Raw genomic sequence first — 20681 nt, 5'->3', positions numbered from 1 at the left:
TGAACATACCGTTCGTCTCAACCCGTTCCGCTCTCTGTTCCAGCTCGCTTCACTACTTGACTTCCTGTTCGTCCCAACCCGTTACGCTCGCTGTGCCAGCTCGCTTCACTACTTGTCACTACTTGACTTCCTGTTCGTCCCAACCCGTTACGCTCGCTGTTCCAGCTCTCGTCACTACTTGACTTCCTGTTCGTCGCAGCCCGTTACGCTCGCTGTTCCAGCTCGCTCCACTACTTGGCCTACTGTTTGTCTCAACCCGTTACGCTCGCTGTTCCAGCTCGCTCCACTACTTGCCATACCGTTCATCCCAACCCGTTACGCTCGCTGTTCCAGCTCGCTCCACCACTGACCATACCGTTCGTCCCAACCCGTTACGCTCGCTGTGCCAGCCCGCTTCACTACTGGATATACCGTTTGTCTCAACCCGTTACGCTCGCTGTTCCAGCTCGCTTCACTACTACGCGATCGCGTTGGGTGCTCGAATGTCCAGCGTGCTTGAAGGTCCTGCGTGCTTGAAGGTTCTGTGGGAGGTGCTTGAAGGTCCGGGTTCACCCCTGTCCAGCGCACGTCTTGTATTTCGCGCGCTGTATCGCGAAATGTGTGTGGCACCCCGAATAGCAATATATTCTAACAGAGAGAGTTTCGGTCAATCACAGAGCAGTAATAATATATTATGTATTTAGCTCACGCCCAGAAGGTCGTCCTCTATTTACTTTATAGCGCTATCGCGCACATGTACAGGCTACTATGTCGCACACACAGCGCACCGTCGTCGCTGTGCGGCGCTCGCGTCCTGTGGGGCTCGCAGCGGCGCCCGACGTCCGCGCGCGGCCTCGCTTCGCCGCGCGCGGAATTCAAAAAAGGAAATGTGAAAGCTGAGGCAAATCAACCGGCCAATCACAGGACGAATAGAAATCACGCAAAAATAAGCCAGTCCGGAAGATGGTGGGATGCCATAGGGCAGGTTACTAATGCGTTAATGCAGGGCGGTAGGACGATGCTCTACGGTAGGCTAAGGCCCGAAGACAGAGAACGGACTTACGGACAGACAGACTGACAGGATACTCTGTTAGTTGTAGGGGACTAGCCGAGCGCCGCCGCTTCGCGGCGGTGGTTGTGGGTTTGGTCACAGTAGTGTGGACCGCCCGCCTCCGCTTCGCTCCGGCGGGCGATGGTTTCGTCAAAGGATTACATTGCTAAACTGGAACGCACTTCCAAAAGGACATGTATTTCTGTAATTATGAAGTGTGTATTTATGTAATTATGAAGTGTGTACTGCTGATTGCCTACTCCGCCTAAGCATCTTCGAATATCTGCCTGTACACAATGTTGTCAGTGTATGCACCGTCGTCTTCCTCCAGCTCTGGATACTCGATCAAAGCCTTGAACTTGGACCTGGATGTAACTCTCGACAGCGCCACATAGAGCTGTCCGTGGGAGAAGCAGGGTGTCGCCAGATACAAACCTAGGTTCTGGACGGTTTGGCCTTGGGCTTTGTTGATGGTCATGGCGAACGCTGGTACAACTGGAAACTGCTTGCGTCGCAAGCGGAAGGGGAACTCGCGCGCGTCCCCATCGCTGACGAAGACGATCCTTGGAATTAGAACGTTTTGGCCTATGCGCTCGCCAGTCATGATGGTAGCATGAATGACGTGAGGCTTGAGCTGGACAACCCGCAGTCGTGTTCCGTTGCAGAGGCCCAAGTCGGGGTTCAGGTTTCTCATCATCATAATTGGGGCGCCTTCCTTCAATGTAAGCTTGTGTGGAGGAATACCGTTGATAGTCACCGAATGCAACACCTCCGGCTCGAAGAAGTTTCCTTCGTTGTCGTCATCCACTGAATCCACCGATAGATACTCGCGGGCCTCCCCGGAGAGTCGTTCAGAGACAGCTTGGTTGATGCGGTGCACCACGGCGTTGGTAGTGGTCAAGATGGTCCTGTTGGCGAAGTACTCGTCCGTAGCAACCTCAGGATCGTTGATGTCGGCGTACATCTTATCAATAATGTTCTTCAAACCCCGTGGAATAGCTCCAGGTGTGATTTCTTCGTCTTCAATGTCGTCTCCTTCTTCGTAGATGTTGTCGATCAGCATATCGCGCGGAATCTTCACAAAGTCCCTGCCCAGTGACCTGTTGACCTCGTGCTTACCCTCTCCGACTTGTAGAAGAAACTCCGAGAAAGCCGCGAGCTCTGCGGCGGTGCTTTCGTTACTTGCCGATTGTACACGCATGTTTTCCGTGAGATGCAGCTGCCTGAAGTGTTGCCATAGCGTAGATGACTTCAGACACGCGTCGATGGTCTCCGCTGGTGTGCCGCGCACTACCACCGGCAAAATCTGGCGGAAGTCACCCGAAAGTACAAATACTTTTCCTCCAAAAGGCTCCTGGTCGTTACCCATGATGTCACGCAAAGACCTGTCGACCGCTTCGAAGGCGTGCCTGTGAGTCATCGGAGCTTCGTCCCAGATAACCAAACTGGCCCGCTCGATCAACATCTTGAGGCGCGACTGTTTATAAATCGCACACGTCGACTTGTCGTTCAGCTTGAGAGGTATCTTGAACGTTGAATGCGCTGTGCGCCCACCCATGAGCAACAGCGAAGCAATTCCACTCGAAGCCACAGCAATCGCGATCTTCCCGGACAGTCGCACCTTCGCCAGGATATGCCGCAGCAGAGTTGACTTTCCTGTGCCTCCCGGGCCGTCAATAAAGAACAGCTTGTTGCCTTGAACTGGTGCTTCGGCCGCCTGGATGATTTCGTCGTAAATAGCTCGTTGGCCGTCGTTCAGCTGGCTTTCTTGGTCCACAATGGCTTGAAGGGTAGAGTGCTGGTACCCCTCCAGTTCGCGTCGAATGAGGTTGTTCCGCAGCAGCGAATCCAGCACCAGCCGCGGGTAGTCATCCAGCTGAGGGAGGTCAAAGTCCGCCACTACGTAGCCATTGATCTGGAGCAGGTCGTTAAGGTCCTTGAGTGTGTGGAACCTGATCATGTCTTCCTTCTCCTGTCCTTCCAAGCCCCGGTATGTGTGCGCGAAGTCTTCAGAAAGAACCTCGTAGAAGCGATTCCACAGTACGCGAACCTCCGAAACTTGAGAATAAACAATGATAGTCGCGAAGAGCTGGCGGAGTTGGTACGGCATCTTGAAGGATGCGGCTTCTTCCATACACGCAATCCATTCTGCGTCGTCTTCAAGGTAGCCCAGTTTGAGTGCGGCTTGGCGGTACGACGCATACGTAACACCATCCACTGTCCGAAGCTTGGCAAAGGACTGAGGTCCCTTGCGGTGACACAGCAGTACACGCATGTAGAACCTCTCCATGTCCCGAGGGGTAACATGAACCATCCGCCCAAGCGCCGCTTGGTATTGTTTGCGACGAACCCATTTCTTTGCCTTGTCATCCCATCGGAATAGCTTCGGAATGTCTTGGTACACCATGGTCTTTGCAACTTGGTTCTCCGGGGCCTCACTCGCGCACAGTTCGAAGAAGCGGGTCAACATCGAGTGGCGACCGCGCGTGAGAACTCGATCCGGGTTGTCGCTCGATCGGAAGGTCACAAATTGCTCGTTCTCCAGGTGGATAGTCAGCTGTACGATGGAGTGCGTCTTGCCTTGAACGGAGAAGTCGAGAAGCCGCATACATGCCTCTATCGGAGATATATACCTTGCGTTCAGAAACCGGAGAATCTCGTTGGGATCCATCCTTGCGCTATTCGACTCACCACCCACCGTTTCCACAGTTATTACAGCCTTGTCGGACCCCTTGTAGACGTACTTGTACAGATATTTGACCGCCGTGAGGGCCGTACAAACCTCCACGTTGATATGGCAGTTGTACTTCTGCGAAAGGTAGGGATTGTACGGGACCACCCATTGGTTAATGGTGGCGTTGTCGTACTCCCTTCCCTTGAACTTGAGTACTCCCGGTGGCCGGCGGCGACGTCTGCAGACAGGAAACCCGTTCACGTTTCCTTGGGTAACCTCTACCAACGGCTTCGGGTATCCCTTCGTGCACTTTCCGTCCTTCATGCAGGGGCTGGAGGGGTTCGCCGCGCCACATGGACCATGCATCATGCAAGTGAGGATGGTCTCGTACAGCTGGGGGTTGATCTCGGCGTCCGGGAGCTCCGAAGAGCACAACTTGTCGATGATTTGTCTTGTACGCGGCTTGTCCTCGTCTGCGAGAATGATAAGAATGTGTGCGTGTGGGAGGCCCCGCTTCTGGAACTCCACCACGTAGATCCTCGCCAGAACACGTCCCAGTACGCCTTCATCCAAGTCTTTCAGCATCGCCGCGAGTTTCTGCTGCCAAACGCGGGCTACGATGTCCGGGCGGTCTTGTGCGCTTTGGTTTGGCTCCGGTATCTTCTCCTGGATCTCCTCCCACGTAGGATTGCACGTCATAGTGACGAAGACGTCCGGTTTACCGTACTCGCGCACGATAGCCATGGAATCTTGGTAAGACTTGTACATGGCCCGCGGACTCCCCGAATGCGTAGCTGGTAAAACGATGCGCTTGCCGATTTGGTCCAGAAAGTGTCCCGAGCGACGTTGCGGTTCGTCTGGGTGTTGTAGCGCCCCCGTTTCGCGGTTGTATTCTGTCAGTAGAGCTTCTCCCTCGCGCAGAACCGCCGTGTTTTCACTTAGAAGCGCGTCTTGAACCCCGCCATACTGATCGGCCCGTAGTTCAGCTTGATGGGATGCCACCCAACGCAGTTGTTCTTGCTCGCACTTGGCTCGTTGATCTACGCAGTACTGCTGGAATAATCGTCCACCTTGGTGCAGTACCGACTCGTCACCGACTTTCTGGAATAACCGGTAGGCTACGTGCTCGCGGAGGGACATTTCACGCTTCTTTCTGCGCACCACGTTGTTCGCATACACGTCTGTGTAGGTCCAACCCAGTTCTCCATGCGGAAGAAGTAGGGGATACTGCAACGGGTCGTACACAGAGTGTGTCTCGAAAAGGCGCAACAGAGAGTGATCTTTTGCACACAGAAGGATGTCGCGCGGGCTGTCCAAGTTGCCATCCTCGATAAGAGTCGCCCCAACTTCCGAGACCGTGGGGAGGTTGTGAGTTCGCGGGTTCGACCTCTTTTCGTGTAGCCGGAACACCATATCAACCACCTCCTTTCCTGCTGCCTGGTCGGCGCGCAGCTTCTCCGCGAAGTTGAGATATTGTTGCGCGAACGGATTGCACTCCTCCATCATTTGCTCGATCTCCAGCAGCGTTCCGGAATCGAGGTCAGCGAAGATACCTCGGCGTCGCTCCGCTCGCTGTTGCATGTCTGGATCGACTATGTAGATCTGGGCAAACTTGGGAGGCATGGGCTCATTTGTGAACGTATCGATACGCGGAAGTAGAGAGCCCAGGTAGTGACCCATGGCTCCTTGAATGCGATACGTGTATACGCGTCGTTGTCCCGCAACGCTCTCGTCTTGGTTCACGTCCCTGAAGTTGTACCGGCTGCTACAGGAAGCCCCAATGGACGTGAAGGCAAACACTTGGTTGTAGGCACGGATGCGGCGCCGAAACTCGGCGTCCGTGTACAACTGGTGCAATCGCGGAGGAACGGCAGGTAGTGAAGGTAGCTGCACCGCTCCCTCTAAACAGCAGCCTTTCTTGGACTCCGCAGGCCATTTCCACGCGTTGCAATGAGAGCAGACCGTAGTCGGAGGCAGTCTGTGGCGCCCATCGACGATATTGGCGCCACTGAGCATGGAGACTCTGAAATCCTCCTGGTTCGCGAGTGCATGGCCTCTGCGAAGAGTGCTGCGCCGTATACGCTCTTGTTGCCGCTGTTACTCTCTCTGCTCTTCGTCTAGAGCGTCACGAAGCACGGCATGGTATTCTCGAGTGGCTGCTCGCTCCGTCTCAGCTTGCTCTTGCGTCATGTTACCTCGACGTTCTTCCTGGCGAACGCGCTCGCGTTCCTGGCGTTCTTCACGTTCATGAGGCGTTTCCTGCTGTCGTTGTTGTGCATGTTGTAGACGATCGGTCTCCTGCACGATCTCCCGTTGTTGCTCCGTTTGGTTAGATCTTCTGTTGGCCCGTCCTAAACGGTTTTCTTCGCGCACTGAGCTCCGTTCGGCTTCGGGGACTGACGCTCGACGTGCACGTTGGAGTTCTGCAGCTCTACGTCTCTGACGCTCGCGCTGGGATCCGGTCATGTTAGCCCTTCTAACTCGGGCTCGCTCTCTGTCGCGGGCTCGCGTGCGTTCTGTCTGAGACGCTGTCATTGCTGCGCGTCGCCTACGCGCTAGCTCCGCCGGGGTCGGGCCACGAACTTGCTCCGTTGTGCTGGTATCCGCCGCTACAACTGTTGAAGCAACAGACGCCGCCGCCGGGACCGAAGGTTGTTCTCTGCGGGCTGGTGGGGGCTCAACAGACGTATTCCCGGCCGCAACGTGACTCTCGCCCGCCGTGACAGTAGTGGCTGTGGCTGTCACGTTAAGCGCTTGAAATTCCTTGTTTAAGTTGTATCGTTTAGACCTTCGACGCGCTTGGCGACGCTTTTTAGCGGCAGGCTCCTCTGGGGCAGCGGGAGTTGCGTTGATACGCTCATTGTCCCGCATGGCCTGCTCGATCTCCTCGCGCATCCTTTTCCTTTTGACTCGACCCATTTTGACCTACGCACACGCAACAGAGTCACATGGCGCGTTAGACATAAAGTCTAAGAACACCGTCGCCATTTCCTGGGTCCTATACACGCGCCCCGCCGCGGACACAGAAGCGCAAATAGGTGCGTCCACCTAAAGCGCCGGTCCCATACACGACCACTGGCCCGGAGATGAGGTAGGTCACCCCGGCTTCGCCGAGATCTGCCCCATTTACCCCGGATTGGTATGAGATTTCCCACGCCGCTGGCGGGCGGACGTGGGCACCTCAGGGTCGCGGCTCCCAAGAGCGGTCGCTGCGGCAAGGGCACGCGCAATCCTACGTCGGCGGCGGGTGCCAGCTGCAGTCTTTCTTATCATCTTAAAATGGGTATTGCTACCCACTTTAGAGAAAGTAACGGTCAGTATAGTGGAGAGCTGCAGTACCCAAATGCCATTCTCCAAGGTAATTAAACCCGGGATGCAAGCAAGAGAGCAATGTTGCAGATTCGGGACGACCTGCCTGGCATCTGTGCGCCAACGGGGGAGTCTCGACTACATGGCCGTGTCGTGGAACCCACTGCAACTCCCCCGTGGCCCCACCGGAGTAGGCACCAGACCGCCCTTAATCCCACACTATAATACCTCGACTGCCCTGAAGGTACCAGTTATCCCAACAGGCGGAACTCCCGAAACCGACACTTCTATTACAGTTAGGAAACTATGTAGCTAAGCGTACCTGAGTCCCTGTGCGGCGCTCGGGTCCTGTGGGGCTCGCAGCGGCGCCCGACGTCCGAGCGCTTCCTCGCTCCGCCGCGCGCGGAATTCAAAAAAGGAAATGTGAAGCTGAGGCAAATCAACCGGCCAATCACAGCACGAATAGATATCACGCAAAAATTAAGCCAGTCCGGAAGATGGTGGGATGCCATAGGGCAGGTTACTAATGCGTTAATGCAGGGCGGTAGGACAATGCGCTACGACAGGCTAAGGCCCAAAGACAGAGAACGGACTTACGGACAGACAAACAGACTGGAGACTCGGTTAGTTGTAGTGGATGGCATCGATCTATTTGTAGTCGGGCGGATACCTACTGCCTGGCCTCGTAACTTGAGCCCCTCATGAAAGTTAAGGCTAAATGACTACAAACAACGTCCAGATTATCTTGTCACGCGAATGTCGCCCCTAAAAAACTCAGGCAACACGCACTGGATAATATACTATCCGCCTATGTATAAACCTAACACGTTCGTCCCGATACATTATTCTTTGTCATCTTATAAGTGATTCAGGGATCTGTGTTTATATAAGGACTAGGACCCTCACTTGTATCGCCCCAACTACCCTGGATAAAATCCAGAGAATTCTACACCTATGGTTGCACTTTCAATGCCTGCGTTGCGGGTTCTGACCACGTTTAATGGTTTAGTTTGTCAAATTGCCAATCCTCTTTGCAAAGTATTTATTTGCTCCTAAATTACGCGAATTGCTGAACCAAAATTAAGGCTTACACGATTTCCTACTAGCTTTCGAACCACAAGAGAAGGTTTGGAGTTGCATAGAGTTAAATGCTGGAATTACTGATCATTGCTTCGACACTTATTGGCTACAAAACGTTGTGCACATTTATAAAATCATGGGCTAATGGATGAACACTGCATAAACGATAGTGGGCTCCTTAAACATGCCTAGACTAACCGAAAGTAATTGTTGGGCACGCGTTTGTTGCCGTTCGTAGCATCACGGCACGGATACATTGCTCATGCACTGCCTGCGAGCGCAACAATCGATCGAGCCAACTACCATGCCGTTCCTGGAGTTTTAGCACCAGAAACTCCGCCAGTATTGGAAGCTGGAATGGAGGCTCCCATGTACTGCCTCACGAGTGGCTTCATTTTTGATCTTGGTTGTCTTTAACTAATGCTCGTGCTGGCACAATTGCTAGCATGAAATTTTTGTATAGAGCGCGATAATGTCTAGTCAATTGTGTCCAATGCCATATGGTACTCCAGTCTTCAGTCAAGCAACCGAGACCTCTTTGGCAAGGGATCCACCATTGATGGTAACTACGCCATTTCACGGTCAAATTGAGAATTTGTAGGATCAAAAGGAGAAGCTACCAACACGGGATTTGATGTCCTGGATATTTTCTTCGATCGATGTTGCACTGAGTGTCCAAATACAACATAACTTTAATTTACTGGTTACTGCTCGCTCTCTGGCTTGAACTTCACGTAGTCATAGAGATTTTCTCGGTTTAATTGTATATTTTTTCAATTTGATCGCAAGACGGTGTCCACCCGTCACCTATTGGTAGAATGTGTACGGATGCTTTCTAGGCTACGACAACTGGTTGGTGAGGTATGAACTCGTGATCGAACAAGTAGTTTGAAGAGTGCGTAGTAATGATAACCAGAAATTAGACATTGCCGAGGATAACTAACATGTACTAAATATCCCTCATTTACTAATCTAGCATTTGTTTGTAATTACTTCTGTTCGCTAACGTTTAGGCGAGCACTACTGTAGTACAGACTTCGGAAATAGGGAATGCGGCGGTCAATTGTGTCAAGCTTTTCTCGCCTGAGGGTAGACATGGAAACACTTCCTCAACGTTCATGTACAGTTAATAATGTCCATGAACCTAGACCATAAAAAATATTTAGATCAATTTTCGCCTTCAAGTCGCATCACAATGCCAACACGAACGAGCTCCATGATAATGCCAGGTGAACGTAATGATCATCAATATTTCCAGGGGAGGGGGAGTCATAGATAAGAGCAAGTAGCGCAAGTTGATTGCTTTGCTTGGTGGAATCAGCGTTTCCGACGCCAAGTTTGTCAATTTCGGCTCGTGGGTTACGACTCTCAGTCCTCCAGCGAAATTCGCTGTTTCTCATGTACGAGAATATCTCGAATGCCAGCACTTCGCAGCAGGAATTTAATTACGAGCTAGACTAAGGTAAATTTGGTTTGCTTTTGTTTGTTTTCAGGGTTCAGTTCGATGCATCTGCTACACGTATCGCGTGCAGCCATTTTCACTTGACCGTGACTTACATTCTCTTATCTTTCATTTTATTTTGCCGTGGTTAACGCCTCTGCGCTCAGGGTGGCCCCTGAATTTTCAACCCCGCGGACCGAATTTCTCTATTCCCCGTACCAACACCTACGGCTGTATTATCTTATTTTTGCTTGTAAAGGTTTGCGTGTTGTTCCAGTAAAGAAAAATCTGGTGAATGTTGCTCGAGTAAACAGATAAATCATTTGTCATAGGTATTTTCGTTGCTTAGAGGATATGGAAAAGAGTAGGTATTTTATTTCAATCTCTACTGGAAGGGTCAACGTAGCAGCATAATTTGTACAACAAACAGACTATTCAAAATAACAGGCATTAATTAAACACGAAGAGTTCTTCAACATCGCAGATCATATTCAACAGGGTATGTGGTTAGTCAATAATGGCACCGCAGTGGCATCCGCCTATGGACTCTGGATAAAACCCAGCTAATACCGTCGCGTTTCGCTTTAACCAGGGTTCTTCAGCTATCTTCTGGTAAGATGCTGGACTGCACTGCGATACTTTGCATGTACTCCATAATATTATTAACACGCGAGTTCTGCATTTGATGCTGCGGTTTAATATCGTGCTATTTGCTAAGTAATCTGTAAGGTCGAATGGAAGATTTCTGGAGGTTTTGCAAACATCACGCTGCGTGATGTGATTCACGCTTCTATTGTTTGCGTCTGGACTGGATCGAAGGTAGATCTCACCTTGTATCCCAGATGCAGCCCGCGCGTGATCGTTGACCAACAATCATTAGTCGAAATCCCATTTTGCAGGGCTCTGCATTGTGAAGACGGCCCAGACGACCCGAGAGTACTGGAATTTCGGACGCCGGGGTCGTCGCCAATCGTTTTATGCCTGACGGCGACAAAGTTGGCAGAACCGTGCTTTAGCTACCTGCTCAAGACGTACGAATCCATCCTGCAGAGCGCGTGGTCGTTGAATGCGCGCCAGCACTGGTTGGAATCGGGCCGTCCTGCAATCAGTGAAATATTACAATCCCAGGATACTAACACTGCTTACACTAAACTTGTTCTACACATGTTTGATAATTAGTTAGGTAAGAGATATGCTGCGAAGCAGCTTCGTACACCGTAAATCAATTGGTGTTTTGTCTTAAACCGCCGCGATCAACCTGCCTGGAAATCTCGGGTCATATTCATATTGTACCGTGGTGTACAGGCAGCTTGCGAGTTTAGTACATGTAATGTTTAGGCAAAGAAAGCATAACGGCGTGAAAAAAACATCGATGTCGTCGCAGAAGCTAAGCCGATCGGTTCTGTCGGGAAGCATTTGGGGCGGGTGACTACCTGGGTAAGCGATGTCGCCCTGCCCGATGTGGAACATTCACCCCAAAAAAACTACCCGATATTCAAGTGCAAGCACTGCGTAGTAGCATTATCTATAGGAGGGTCACCTCGCTATCTATGGGATGGACACTCCTCAGTTAACCGTAGGTCTCCTTGAATTTGGCCGAGTATGTTTCGAGAAGCTTTGCCTTCGTGCTATCCGCCACTCCTCCTGCGGTTAGAAACTTGGAGACGGCTGCCGGGGACGCTTTGTCTAGAACCCACTGGTTGAGCAGCGCCGTCTCCAAGTCCGTGGCTACGTTCTTCGTACTCGCGACTTCCTTTGCTGCGATGAGCATCGTGGTCAAATCCTGATCGCTAAAGGTAGCTCTAAAGAGGTCAATCATCGACTCTCTTTCCTTGAGGGGCCTTTTTGCATTGAATGCTTCCAAATAAGTGTCCCAAGTGTTAAGCAACGGGTTGGTGAGGATGTCGTCGACTGAGTCGTCCAGAAACAAAACGTTTTTGAAGAGATTCTCAGGCGTCTCTTTGCGGTTTAGCCAGAACTGGATCTGGTCGGCCTGCAACTTGGTAGCGAGTTTTTCTGTGCTCGGGACCTTCTTCGCCGCGATGAGAACCGATGCCAGAGCCTCGTCGCCGAAGCCACTTGTCATCGCCAAGATCATCGCACTATCCTTATCGCGCATCCCTTCACTTATACGAGCCATGTACTTCTGAAAGTAGGCGAACAGCGGAGACTCGAGCACTTTGTCCCCCGTTTGTTCGAGCCTCAGGCCCTGGAAAACATTGCCTGGAGTAAGCCTTGTCCTCCAGCCCCTAAACAAGCTTTCTTCCGTCCAGTGGGCGATCTTCTTCGTACTTGGGTTTTTCTCTGCGGCGAGGATCATCGTGGCCAATTGTTGGTCGTTGTAGTAAGGGCGCATCGACTTGAAGGCAGCGCTATCCATGTCGCCGTACTTGAAGAAGTCGTCCGAGTACTTGGCCCAAGCGCTGAACAGAGGACTTTCCAAGAGCTTGTCCTCCGCCTTGTTAAGCTGGAACAGTTTGAACACATATTTTGGCTCTTTGCGTATGCTCAGCCAGTACTGGAGCTGCTCGCTCTGCAGTCTCGCAGCGATCGTTTCCGAGGCCGGCACCTTCTTGACCGCCTCCAGCAGGCGAATGACGCCTTCGTCGCCGTAGTGCGTGGTCATTGTGGCGATCAAACTCGTCTTCTTCTCCGGATTATTCGCGTTGTAGGCCCTCGCGTACTTCCCCCACGCGTTCAACGACGCGCTGTTGAACATCTCCTCTCCCGCCTTGTCGAGACGCAGTAGTTTGAAGACGTCGTCGGGGTCCGTCCGGAGCCAGCGCTGCAACTGCTTGGACTCGAGCATCTTGGCGGTTTCGGTCGTCTCAGGGACCTTCTTCGCGGCTTCGAGGATCTTGACCACGCCTTCGTCGCCGTAGCTCTTGGTCATAGCTGCGATCAAAGTCGTCTGTTCCTTAGCGTTCTGCTTGTTAAAGACGTTGAGGTAGGCGGACCACGTGGCCAGCTGCGGGTTGGAGAGGAAGTCGTCTCCGGCCTTGTTGAGCGCGTATAGGTTGAAGACGTCGTCGGGATGTTTTCCAATCGTGGCCCAGTACTGGAACTGCTGCATCTCGACCTTCGTGGCCACATCCTTCGTCTGGGAGACCTTCTTAGCCGTTTCGATCATTTTGATCAGCGCTTCGTCGCCGTACTTCGTGGTAAGGCTCGCCATCAGAGACATCGCCTTTCGCGGGTTGTCCAACACCTTCGTGCCCAAGCCCATCCGCACGAAGATCTCTTCGACAGGTTTCCCGTTTGTGAGCCATTTCGAGAGTTTTCCAGCCGAGACGGAAGGCCCCAACAGAGCTTTCGTCTTCTCGGCGATGATGGTGGACTCCCCTGCTCGCTCTTCATCGTCGAACCTCAGAAATCGTTTGGAGTAGATGCCGAACGGGTCGGAACGGAGCAAGAGCTTCGAGTCTGTGACGAAGTATGCATCGGCGTTGGCGAGGACAGCAGCAGCAACCAGGACCGAGACCCAGAGGACTTGGGTCATGTTTACTCTCACACCAAATTGCGAAATGAGTGCAGTTTGCTGGAATGAAACGATCCGGGAGCGAGCTGCACCTATCGGGACGTGTACACGTATCTATTATAATCAAGGTATCATGAAACACCCGTGAGCGTGTTCCTGGACCATATCAACATAACATCTGGGATTGCGATGACCGCACAAAGGTGGGGATCGAGAGGACACAATGGAATATAGTCAAACCTGTTTATATGATCCTCCCTATTTGAGCGTTGCCATCTATTTGATGCAAGCTTTGTTGCTACCAAATATTTTACTTAGTTTTTGTATAAACGCTGTTTATATGTATACAAGGTATATGAGTCACATTTTGGAGGACCAAATTAGGTCTAACCTGTTTATTTGATTCACACTGTTCACGACCACACACTCTTCAAAGCCCCCACTGCTCAACGCCCAACGCCCAACGCCCAACGCAAGCCCCCTTCCCTCGCAATGTCTCCTCGCACCTGTCTGACGCTAGAACAAAAGCTCCAAGTGCACCTAAAGCTCAAGCAGAATCCTGGCATGAACAACCCCAGATGTGATAGTGGACGAAGCAGCAGGAAGTGATGCAGTTTCGCAGGACGAGCAGGAGGAGGAGGAGGTGGACCAGGAACCCACAATTCAACCTGCCATCGCTCTGAGACACTGCATGGAGCTGTCTGCATTTCTGCTTCAATGCGGAGAGCAGACTGATAGAGAACGAAGAGCTTTACAGACCGTGACCGCTTTGGTTCGGGAGACTACGGTGAAGGCAAAGCCGCAGCGAATTATGCGCGATTTCTTTACGTGCACCACATAATTTTTTTTAACTGAGTCCATTTTATATAAGTCATTGTTGTAGATGGCCACCAACGGGGCCTCATATAAACATGTTTGACTATAGTCGTGACAGACCGTTTTGGACATTCTAAATTAGAAAATAGTAACGAGGGATTCAGTACAGTACTCATCACTAGTCTTGATTTTGCCGAACAAAACTGCAGGTATATTGACTGAAACATGAAACCATATACTGCCAGTTATGATCACGACAACGTGGGGAACAAAATGGTCGTAAAATGTTATTTCTATTAAAATAAGTGTTATGGAAAGCTTACCCAGACAAGCCATGAAATGGGTACACCTGGTGTAGCAGGAGCTGTGCCTTATGCCAAATCCTACTTCAGATCATCACGTCGTTAAAACCAGTCTTCATATTTTGCGTTATGGAAAACTTGCCCGCCGTGCTTGGACCAAGCATAGCACCAAGCGTTGGTAGTACTGGGAGAATAACTTATTAGAACGCTTTCAATGTTCAGCATTTTCTGGTCAAAGACTGGGTCTTTTATTGGGACCGAGTGTAAGCCCACCGATACCCGGTAGATGGTGAAATACCCCTAACTGCGCGAATAATTAGTGGTTCTCTGAGGAGACACATCTTTCTCGAGACAGCAAGCATATTACGATTAAATCGATCTCCCAGCAAATCACGTGTTTTCAGCATGTAGCTGTGTGTTATGCCGATTTTCGTGGACTCTTCCATGCCCACATACAGACAAAGTCAAAATACTACTGTAAGTCTGCCCAGGGCTCTCTGCAGGCTGACGAACCGCAGTTAATGGGTACGCTGGTGACTGGACAGATGTCGAGACGTGTCCTCGCATCCTAGCGGGTTCGTATTCGCATGCTTCGAACCAATTCAATACTACGAATATGTTGCTCGAAGTCATTACTTCGTCAATCGAAATCGGTTCTCCTGGAAAGCATTCCACACAATCACAAAAATATCCGTATAAAGCGCAGCAGGAATTGAACATAAAATTGTTGAACACCTCCAACATGTCCATGTCCTTCACTAGCTTTACGATAAAGTCGCCTAACTCCACCAACATGTTGCTGTTTTTTCGCTATACACTAACAGACAGTTTGCAAACGTTAGCGTTTGCTGTACAGCCAGTGTTTGTGCCAACACTAAGTACACTAGTTCGCAAACAAGTTGCCAGACTTCCATATCTTCCAAATCTGGCCACGAATTCATCGCATGATTCTGATACCTGATTCGGTTGCGTTAGGAAGACAAACGTTAACTTAGACTATTGGTTTGTAGAGAAATTAGAGCTCGCAGCCGTTGCTCGTAAATAACAACAAGCGTCAGGATACAGAAAGGAGATTTCTATTATAGCTCCAACAATATGAATAGCTGGATTCGCATTGCATAGTGCGACAAGGTGTTGGATTCGCGCTCAATGTAACCTGTCTGAATGTAACGCAGTGGAAACCTCAAGTCCGTACTCTCTTGTACTCTAGACCAGATACTCACTGGCCACTCGTCGCTGAATGGAATTGTTAGTTGACGGGTCGCCCCGTAAACTTCACCTTGCAGCCGTCCCGTAAGTCGTCCCGTAATACAAATATATGTACCTATCGTCAATTACCACGTAATTATAAATTTCGTGCTCCGTAACAAATTACGAAACCAGTCGTTTTGCGTTATGGAAAGCTTACCCAGACAAGCCATGAAATGGGTACACCTGGTGTAGCAGCCATCCAGCTTTGCGTTATGGAAAACTTGCCCGCCGTGCTTGGACCAAGCATAGCACCAAGCGTTGGTAGTAATGGGAGAATAACTATTCTCAGCAGCTCGCAGTCGTCGTCATTGATACAAACCAGAGAGCCGGTTTTGTTAGCACTTTTTCTACAAATGACCCACATTCCAGTGAGGGGGTTGTAGTTTTATCGACGAAATGGTACAGACAATCCAACAATAGTGGAGCGATAGCAGCCTGTGGATAGCAGCCCATCGGCAAAGGAAACCGCACGAGATGGTGACTTGCCCAACGAGTTCATGCATGGTGATGTGCGGTATGGTTTGCTATCCCGTCATGTCCATTTCGGAATCGGCTTCACATCAACAGAGTGGGAAACACTCTAACGCCAGCGCGAAGAAACTATGCAAGCAACCCACCTACTACTTCTGCTTCTGGCTACACTTCTCGTCAATGTCAATGCTGCTGCTGCTGCCGCTGAGGAAATCCCCCAGACAACCAGCCTCCGCTCCCTCTTGGGCAAAAATGACGGCAAGCGCGGAGGGTTGTCATCCCTAAACGACGACAGTATGAGCGGCTTAGTCGAGAATGAGGACAGGGGCTTTATGTCCTCAGTAACTGAGCCAATTGCCTCGAAAATCAAAGGCTTGTGGAAGAGTACTGGTCTCAGCAGCAAGTTCGGTCGTTCCGGAAAGAATGCCGACTTGGTGGCGACTGTGGAAAGAATGCCTATCGTGAAGAAACTCGAAACTACGATTAAGAAGAACCCGAACTTCATCAACGAGTTAAGCAAGAATCCTGTATCGATCAAGAAGTTGGCGAGGGACCCTGAAGTTGCAAAAGTGTCGGCTATGATTAAGAAGAACAACGTCAAGGTCACCAAGGACAGTATCAAGAGGCTGCGCGCTGCTGCGTCGAATGACCCCACCATGCTGAGCACACTGAATGGAATCGCCCGTGTAGAGCGGATGGTGGATGGGAAAGATATTTTCGGGGTTGTCATCTTTTTATTGTTTGTTACAGTATTGGTGCTTCCCATGATACTCATTCCAATCATAAAATAGTTGAGGCAGCATGCAGGTTCCAACTATGTGAATGTATCCTTGTGGAAAAGGGAGAGAAGCTGGTTCACTGCTAGAGATTAAAGCTAATAATTAGCTTGCGGAGTTCGGGGTTCTCAGCGAGAAGCATGAAGATTCTTCTAATTATGTTTTCCCCGAAGCTATACACCTTTTCAACTTCAAAACTGGAAATTCTTAGTTCAATACAGCAAAATGTAAGATCAAAACAGTAATACTCTATGCTTGTATATTATTATTATATATGTCTTGCAGATAAAACGTCGCCCTGATTTATGTGTAGATTGAGGACGACCGCTCCATAAATCATGGCCCTCATACTTCTCCCTGGGAACCCCGAACTGCTTATTAGCTTTAATCTCTAGCAGTGAATCAGCTTCTCTCCCTTCCACAAGGCTACATTCACATAGTTGGAACCTGCATACTGCCTCAACTATTTTTCTTTTGTAATACCAAACGCACAACCTGTCACTTGGAAGGTGAGGTATTGGGCAGTTGGTGGAAGCACTTCTGATGCTTCAGGTGATTTGGAAAGTGAATATATGTAGACCGAGCAAACTTTGCTCGGGTTAGCCTTGCAACAAAGATGTTGACGCTGCACATTATGAGCAGAGAGTACTCTTGGCACTGGGGCCATGAGGAATCACTTTGACCTGCAACGGCGAGTCGCAGTCTGCGACTACCTGTCCTATCAAGTTGACTTCTACCTAAAATATAGCATACTGCTTGTCACGCAGTCCAGAGTACATCTGGCTATAGCCCAGAGCCTGTCACAAGATAAAGCTCAACACTGTAGCTACAAATAAAATTAGGACAATCCCGCCAAATCCTTTCATCCGCGCTATACGGTCGATTACGTCCAGGCTGGACTCCAGCATCCTCTGTTTGGCCGGATCATGCGAAACAGCAGCGCGCAGCTGCTTGATACTGCCCTTGGTGACCTTGACGTTGTTCTTCTTAATCATAGCCGACACTTTTGCAACTTCAGGGTCCCTCGCCAACTTCTTGATCGATACAGGATTCTTGCTTAACTCGTTGATGAAGTTCGGGTTCTTCTTAATCGTAGTTTCGAGTTTCTTCACGATAGGCATTCTTTCCACAGTCGCCACCAAGTCGGCATTCTTTCCGGAACGACCGAACTTGCTGCTGAGACCAGTACTCTTCCACAAGCCTTTGATTTTCGAGGCAATTGGCTCAGTTACTGAGGACATAAAGCCCCTGTCCTCATTCTCGACTAAGCCGCTCATACTGTCGTCGTTTAGGGATGACAACCCTCCGCGCTTGCCGTCATTTTTGCCCAAGAGGGGGCGGAGGCTGTTTGTCTGGGGGATTTCCTCAGCAGCAGCGGCAGCAGCAACAGCATTGACATTGACGAGAAGTATAGCCAGAAACAGAAGTAGTAGGTGGGTTGCTTGCATAGTTTCTTCTCGTTGGCTGTAGAGAGTTTTCCACTCTGTGGATGTGGACCCGATTCCGAAATGGACTTTACAGGATAGCGGCACGTCGGCAAAGGAAACTGCACGAGATTACGATTTGCCCACCGGGTTTAATGCACGGTGATATACGGTCTGGTCTCCGTAAACTTCAAAGGCGTGTCAGCGCTATGCATTTAGGGATTTCATAACTCGAAGTTGTGAGTTGACGTGAGATCAGAAGCTGCATGCCTAGCGATGGAGCCTGTGCGATGCATTATTCTACGTTGTCAACGCTGAAAGATCGGTAGAACTGGTTTGGTCGCTCAGTTCTCATTTAGATGTTTGCCAGCCGGTCAGATGTATCTGACAGTGTATTCGTAGGGGACTGGCTTCTGGTCACCCAGTACTGTACATGTATCGAGGGTTGGTCCAAGCACAGCAGGAAATTTTTCCATAACGCACAATGTGGATACAAATTAAAACGCATAAGCATTGCGAAACGTAAAATGTGAATACTGTTCTCAACGACAGGACGATCTGAAGTAGGATGTGGCATAACGCAAAGCTGGATGGCTGCTACGCCATGTGTACCCATTTCATGACTTGTCTGGGTAAGCTTTCCATAACGCAAAACGACTGGTTTCGTAATTTGTTACGGAGCACGAAATTTATAATTACGTGGTAATTGACGATAGGTACATATATTTGTATTACGGGACGACTTACGGGACGGCTGCAAGGTGAAGTTTACGGGGCGACCCGTCAACTAACAATTCCATTCAGCGACGAGTGGCCAGTGGGTATCTGGCCTAGAGTACAAGAGAGTACGGACTTGAGGTTTCCACTGCGTTACATTCAGGCAGGTTACATTGAACGCGAATCCAACACCTTGTCGCACTATAGACGAATTTCGTCAAGGTAGCGACTACACTTCCGTTCAGTATTGGTAATTTCATCCAATAAAACGAATATTTCACCAAAAATTGCTAATTTAGGCAATGACACGACTCGATTGGTATAACCTCAACCGATGAGAGGCTTCAGTCCTTCATGGGCATGTAATAGCCACAGCTCCGACGTATCGAGTCGGTGGATTCGCCGATGTTATTGATATTGCCTTACAGATTGCTAGTCATTCGCCTATTTCTCAAATAACACTCAAGCTCCTACATCTCTGACAAAACATGAGCCTGAACGACCTCGCTCCGGCCAACAGAATATGCCCACGAGCGAGAGTGCAGCACGCTCCTTCATGAAGCTCTTCGCAGAGGAAGGTGTTGGATGGGACTATCGAGAAGTGTTCATGCAGTGGAAGAGCGCTCCGCTCGTCCTGGAGGATGTTGTTGACGGTTAGGGATGTACCTTGTTTTCAAGGAGGGCCGGAAGGGCCAAGTCTTGGCCCGCCGCTCAGTCATATAGTACTTCTGACAGGCCAAGAACTGGCTGCTGGAAGAGTTCCCCCCAACATCGTGCGGCTGTTGACATGAAACTGCTGAAAAGAGGACAAGTTCTCGAGCGCTACTGTATGAAGAGGTAGTCGGGAGCTTTCCTCAACAAGGCATCAGCATGCACGAAGAAGGCACTCAAGCTTCTTGCTTCTTGCGATTGCTCTTGCTCTTGCGTTGGTGACCCAGACGTCGTTGAGGGCATCACTGGTGGGGCGACTACCGGAGCGCCACACTGCTTCCCAAGCGGCTCTCACACCAGCCACGCCGCTCATCGATTTGATGGGTCATCTAGAAACCGTGCTCCCGCGCCAGATCGACGAGGTCAAGTCTCCCGACTCTACGCCCGGAATCCACAGCTATCTCAATCGCGTCCTTAATAGAGTCGTAAAGCCGGCCGGGGTCGCTGAGCGCTTGCTTGCTCACTCCTTCCGTCGGGGAGGGGCACAACACGCCAACGGAGCTGACTTGTGCGTTCAGTGGGTCTTTGACCTTGGAGCCTGGAACATGACCGCGACAAACAAAGCGTTCGCCTACGTCTTCAACACATCGTCAGAGTACCGCAAGGTTGCTCGAGTCTTGAGCAGCCGCGATCCAGACAGGAATGCCCCGCTTCTCGCGTGCGACAGCTTCGACTCTCACATAGACTCAAGGATTCGCTCGGTTGCTTCGTCGCTGTTCGTCGCTTCATCGGGCCTGCATACTGCACAGTACAATGTGAATACACGGGTAGTCGACACTCAGATGGATGGCGTGCCTGTTACGCCACTATGCGGAATTGAAGTTGCTTGCACCGGATGGCCTGGCAGTTCAGCGCATGGAAACTTGCACAATCGAGAATGGCTTCTCCATCAGCGAGCTGCTAGTGTGGTCGTCGCACCTGACCTGTGACACAAACGCAAACACCAAGCATGAAAACACGGAGACTACCAATGACGAAGCTGATATCATGAAGCATCCTATGTTTCGTCACCAAGCAGCATTGATTGAGCAGTTAACCCAAATCAACCAAAAGCTCCACACTCGTTTGACGCTCATGGATGCTAAAATCTAAAGCAAGAAGAAACGTGAAGGACAAGAAATCGACACAAGTGAGGAAGGCAGATAGCGATGACCCCCGCACCAAGCGACGACGTATCTCCGCCGCGTTCAGTCTGAAGATG

General features: G+C 50.5%; 4 protein-coding genes across 4 annotated transcripts; 1 reads left to right on the top strand and 3 right to left on the bottom strand.

The window, feature by feature from the left end:
- Window positions 1-1295: 1295 nt before the first annotated feature.
- Window positions 1296-5285, bottom strand: IUM83_03815 (helitron helicase-like protein; the record flags this gene model as incomplete). The annotated part of the gene is made up of 1 exon (XM_067927847.1): window positions 1296-5285. One exon carries the CDS (start codon window positions 5283-5285, stop codon window positions 1296-1298), a length of 3990 nt encoding a protein of 1329 aa, XP_067795459.1.
- A 5819-nt stretch (window positions 5286-11104) lies between these two features.
- IUM83_03814 (putative secreted RxLR effector protein) lies at window positions 11105-13033 on the bottom strand (the record flags this gene model as incomplete). The annotated part of the gene is made up of 1 exon (XM_067927846.1): window positions 11105-13033. The coding sequence occupies one exon, from the start codon at window positions 13031-13033 to the stop codon at window positions 11105-11107; it is 1929 nt and encodes a 642-aa protein (XP_067795558.1).
- Window positions 13034-16304: 3271 nt separating this feature from the next.
- Window positions 16305-16643, top strand: IUM83_03813 (Avr1b-1 avirulence-like protein; the record flags this gene model as incomplete). The annotated part of the gene is made up of 1 exon (XM_067927845.1): window positions 16305-16643. One exon carries the CDS (start codon window positions 16305-16307, stop codon window positions 16641-16643), a length of 339 nt encoding a protein of 112 aa, XP_067795544.1.
- Window positions 16644-17365: 722 nt separating this feature from the next.
- Window positions 17366-17749, bottom strand: IUM83_03812 (Avr1b-1 avirulence-like protein; the record flags this gene model as incomplete). The annotated part of the gene is made up of 2 exons (XM_067927844.1): window positions 17366-17425; window positions 17516-17749. 2 exons carry the CDS (start codon window positions 17747-17749, stop codon window positions 17366-17368), a joined length of 294 nt encoding a protein of 97 aa, XP_067795457.1.
- Between the last annotated feature and the right edge of the window lie 2932 nt (window positions 17750-20681).

Source organism: Phytophthora cinnamomi (assembly GCF_018691715.1).
Source record: "Phytophthora cinnamomi strain GKB4 chromosome Unknown Contig21, whole genome shotgun sequence".
Taxonomy (NCBI): domain Eukaryota; phylum Oomycota; class Peronosporomycetes; order Peronosporales; family Peronosporaceae; genus Phytophthora; species Phytophthora cinnamomi.
Note: the sequence above shows the minus strand (reverse complement) of the source record. Positions and strands in the feature narration are given on the sequence as shown.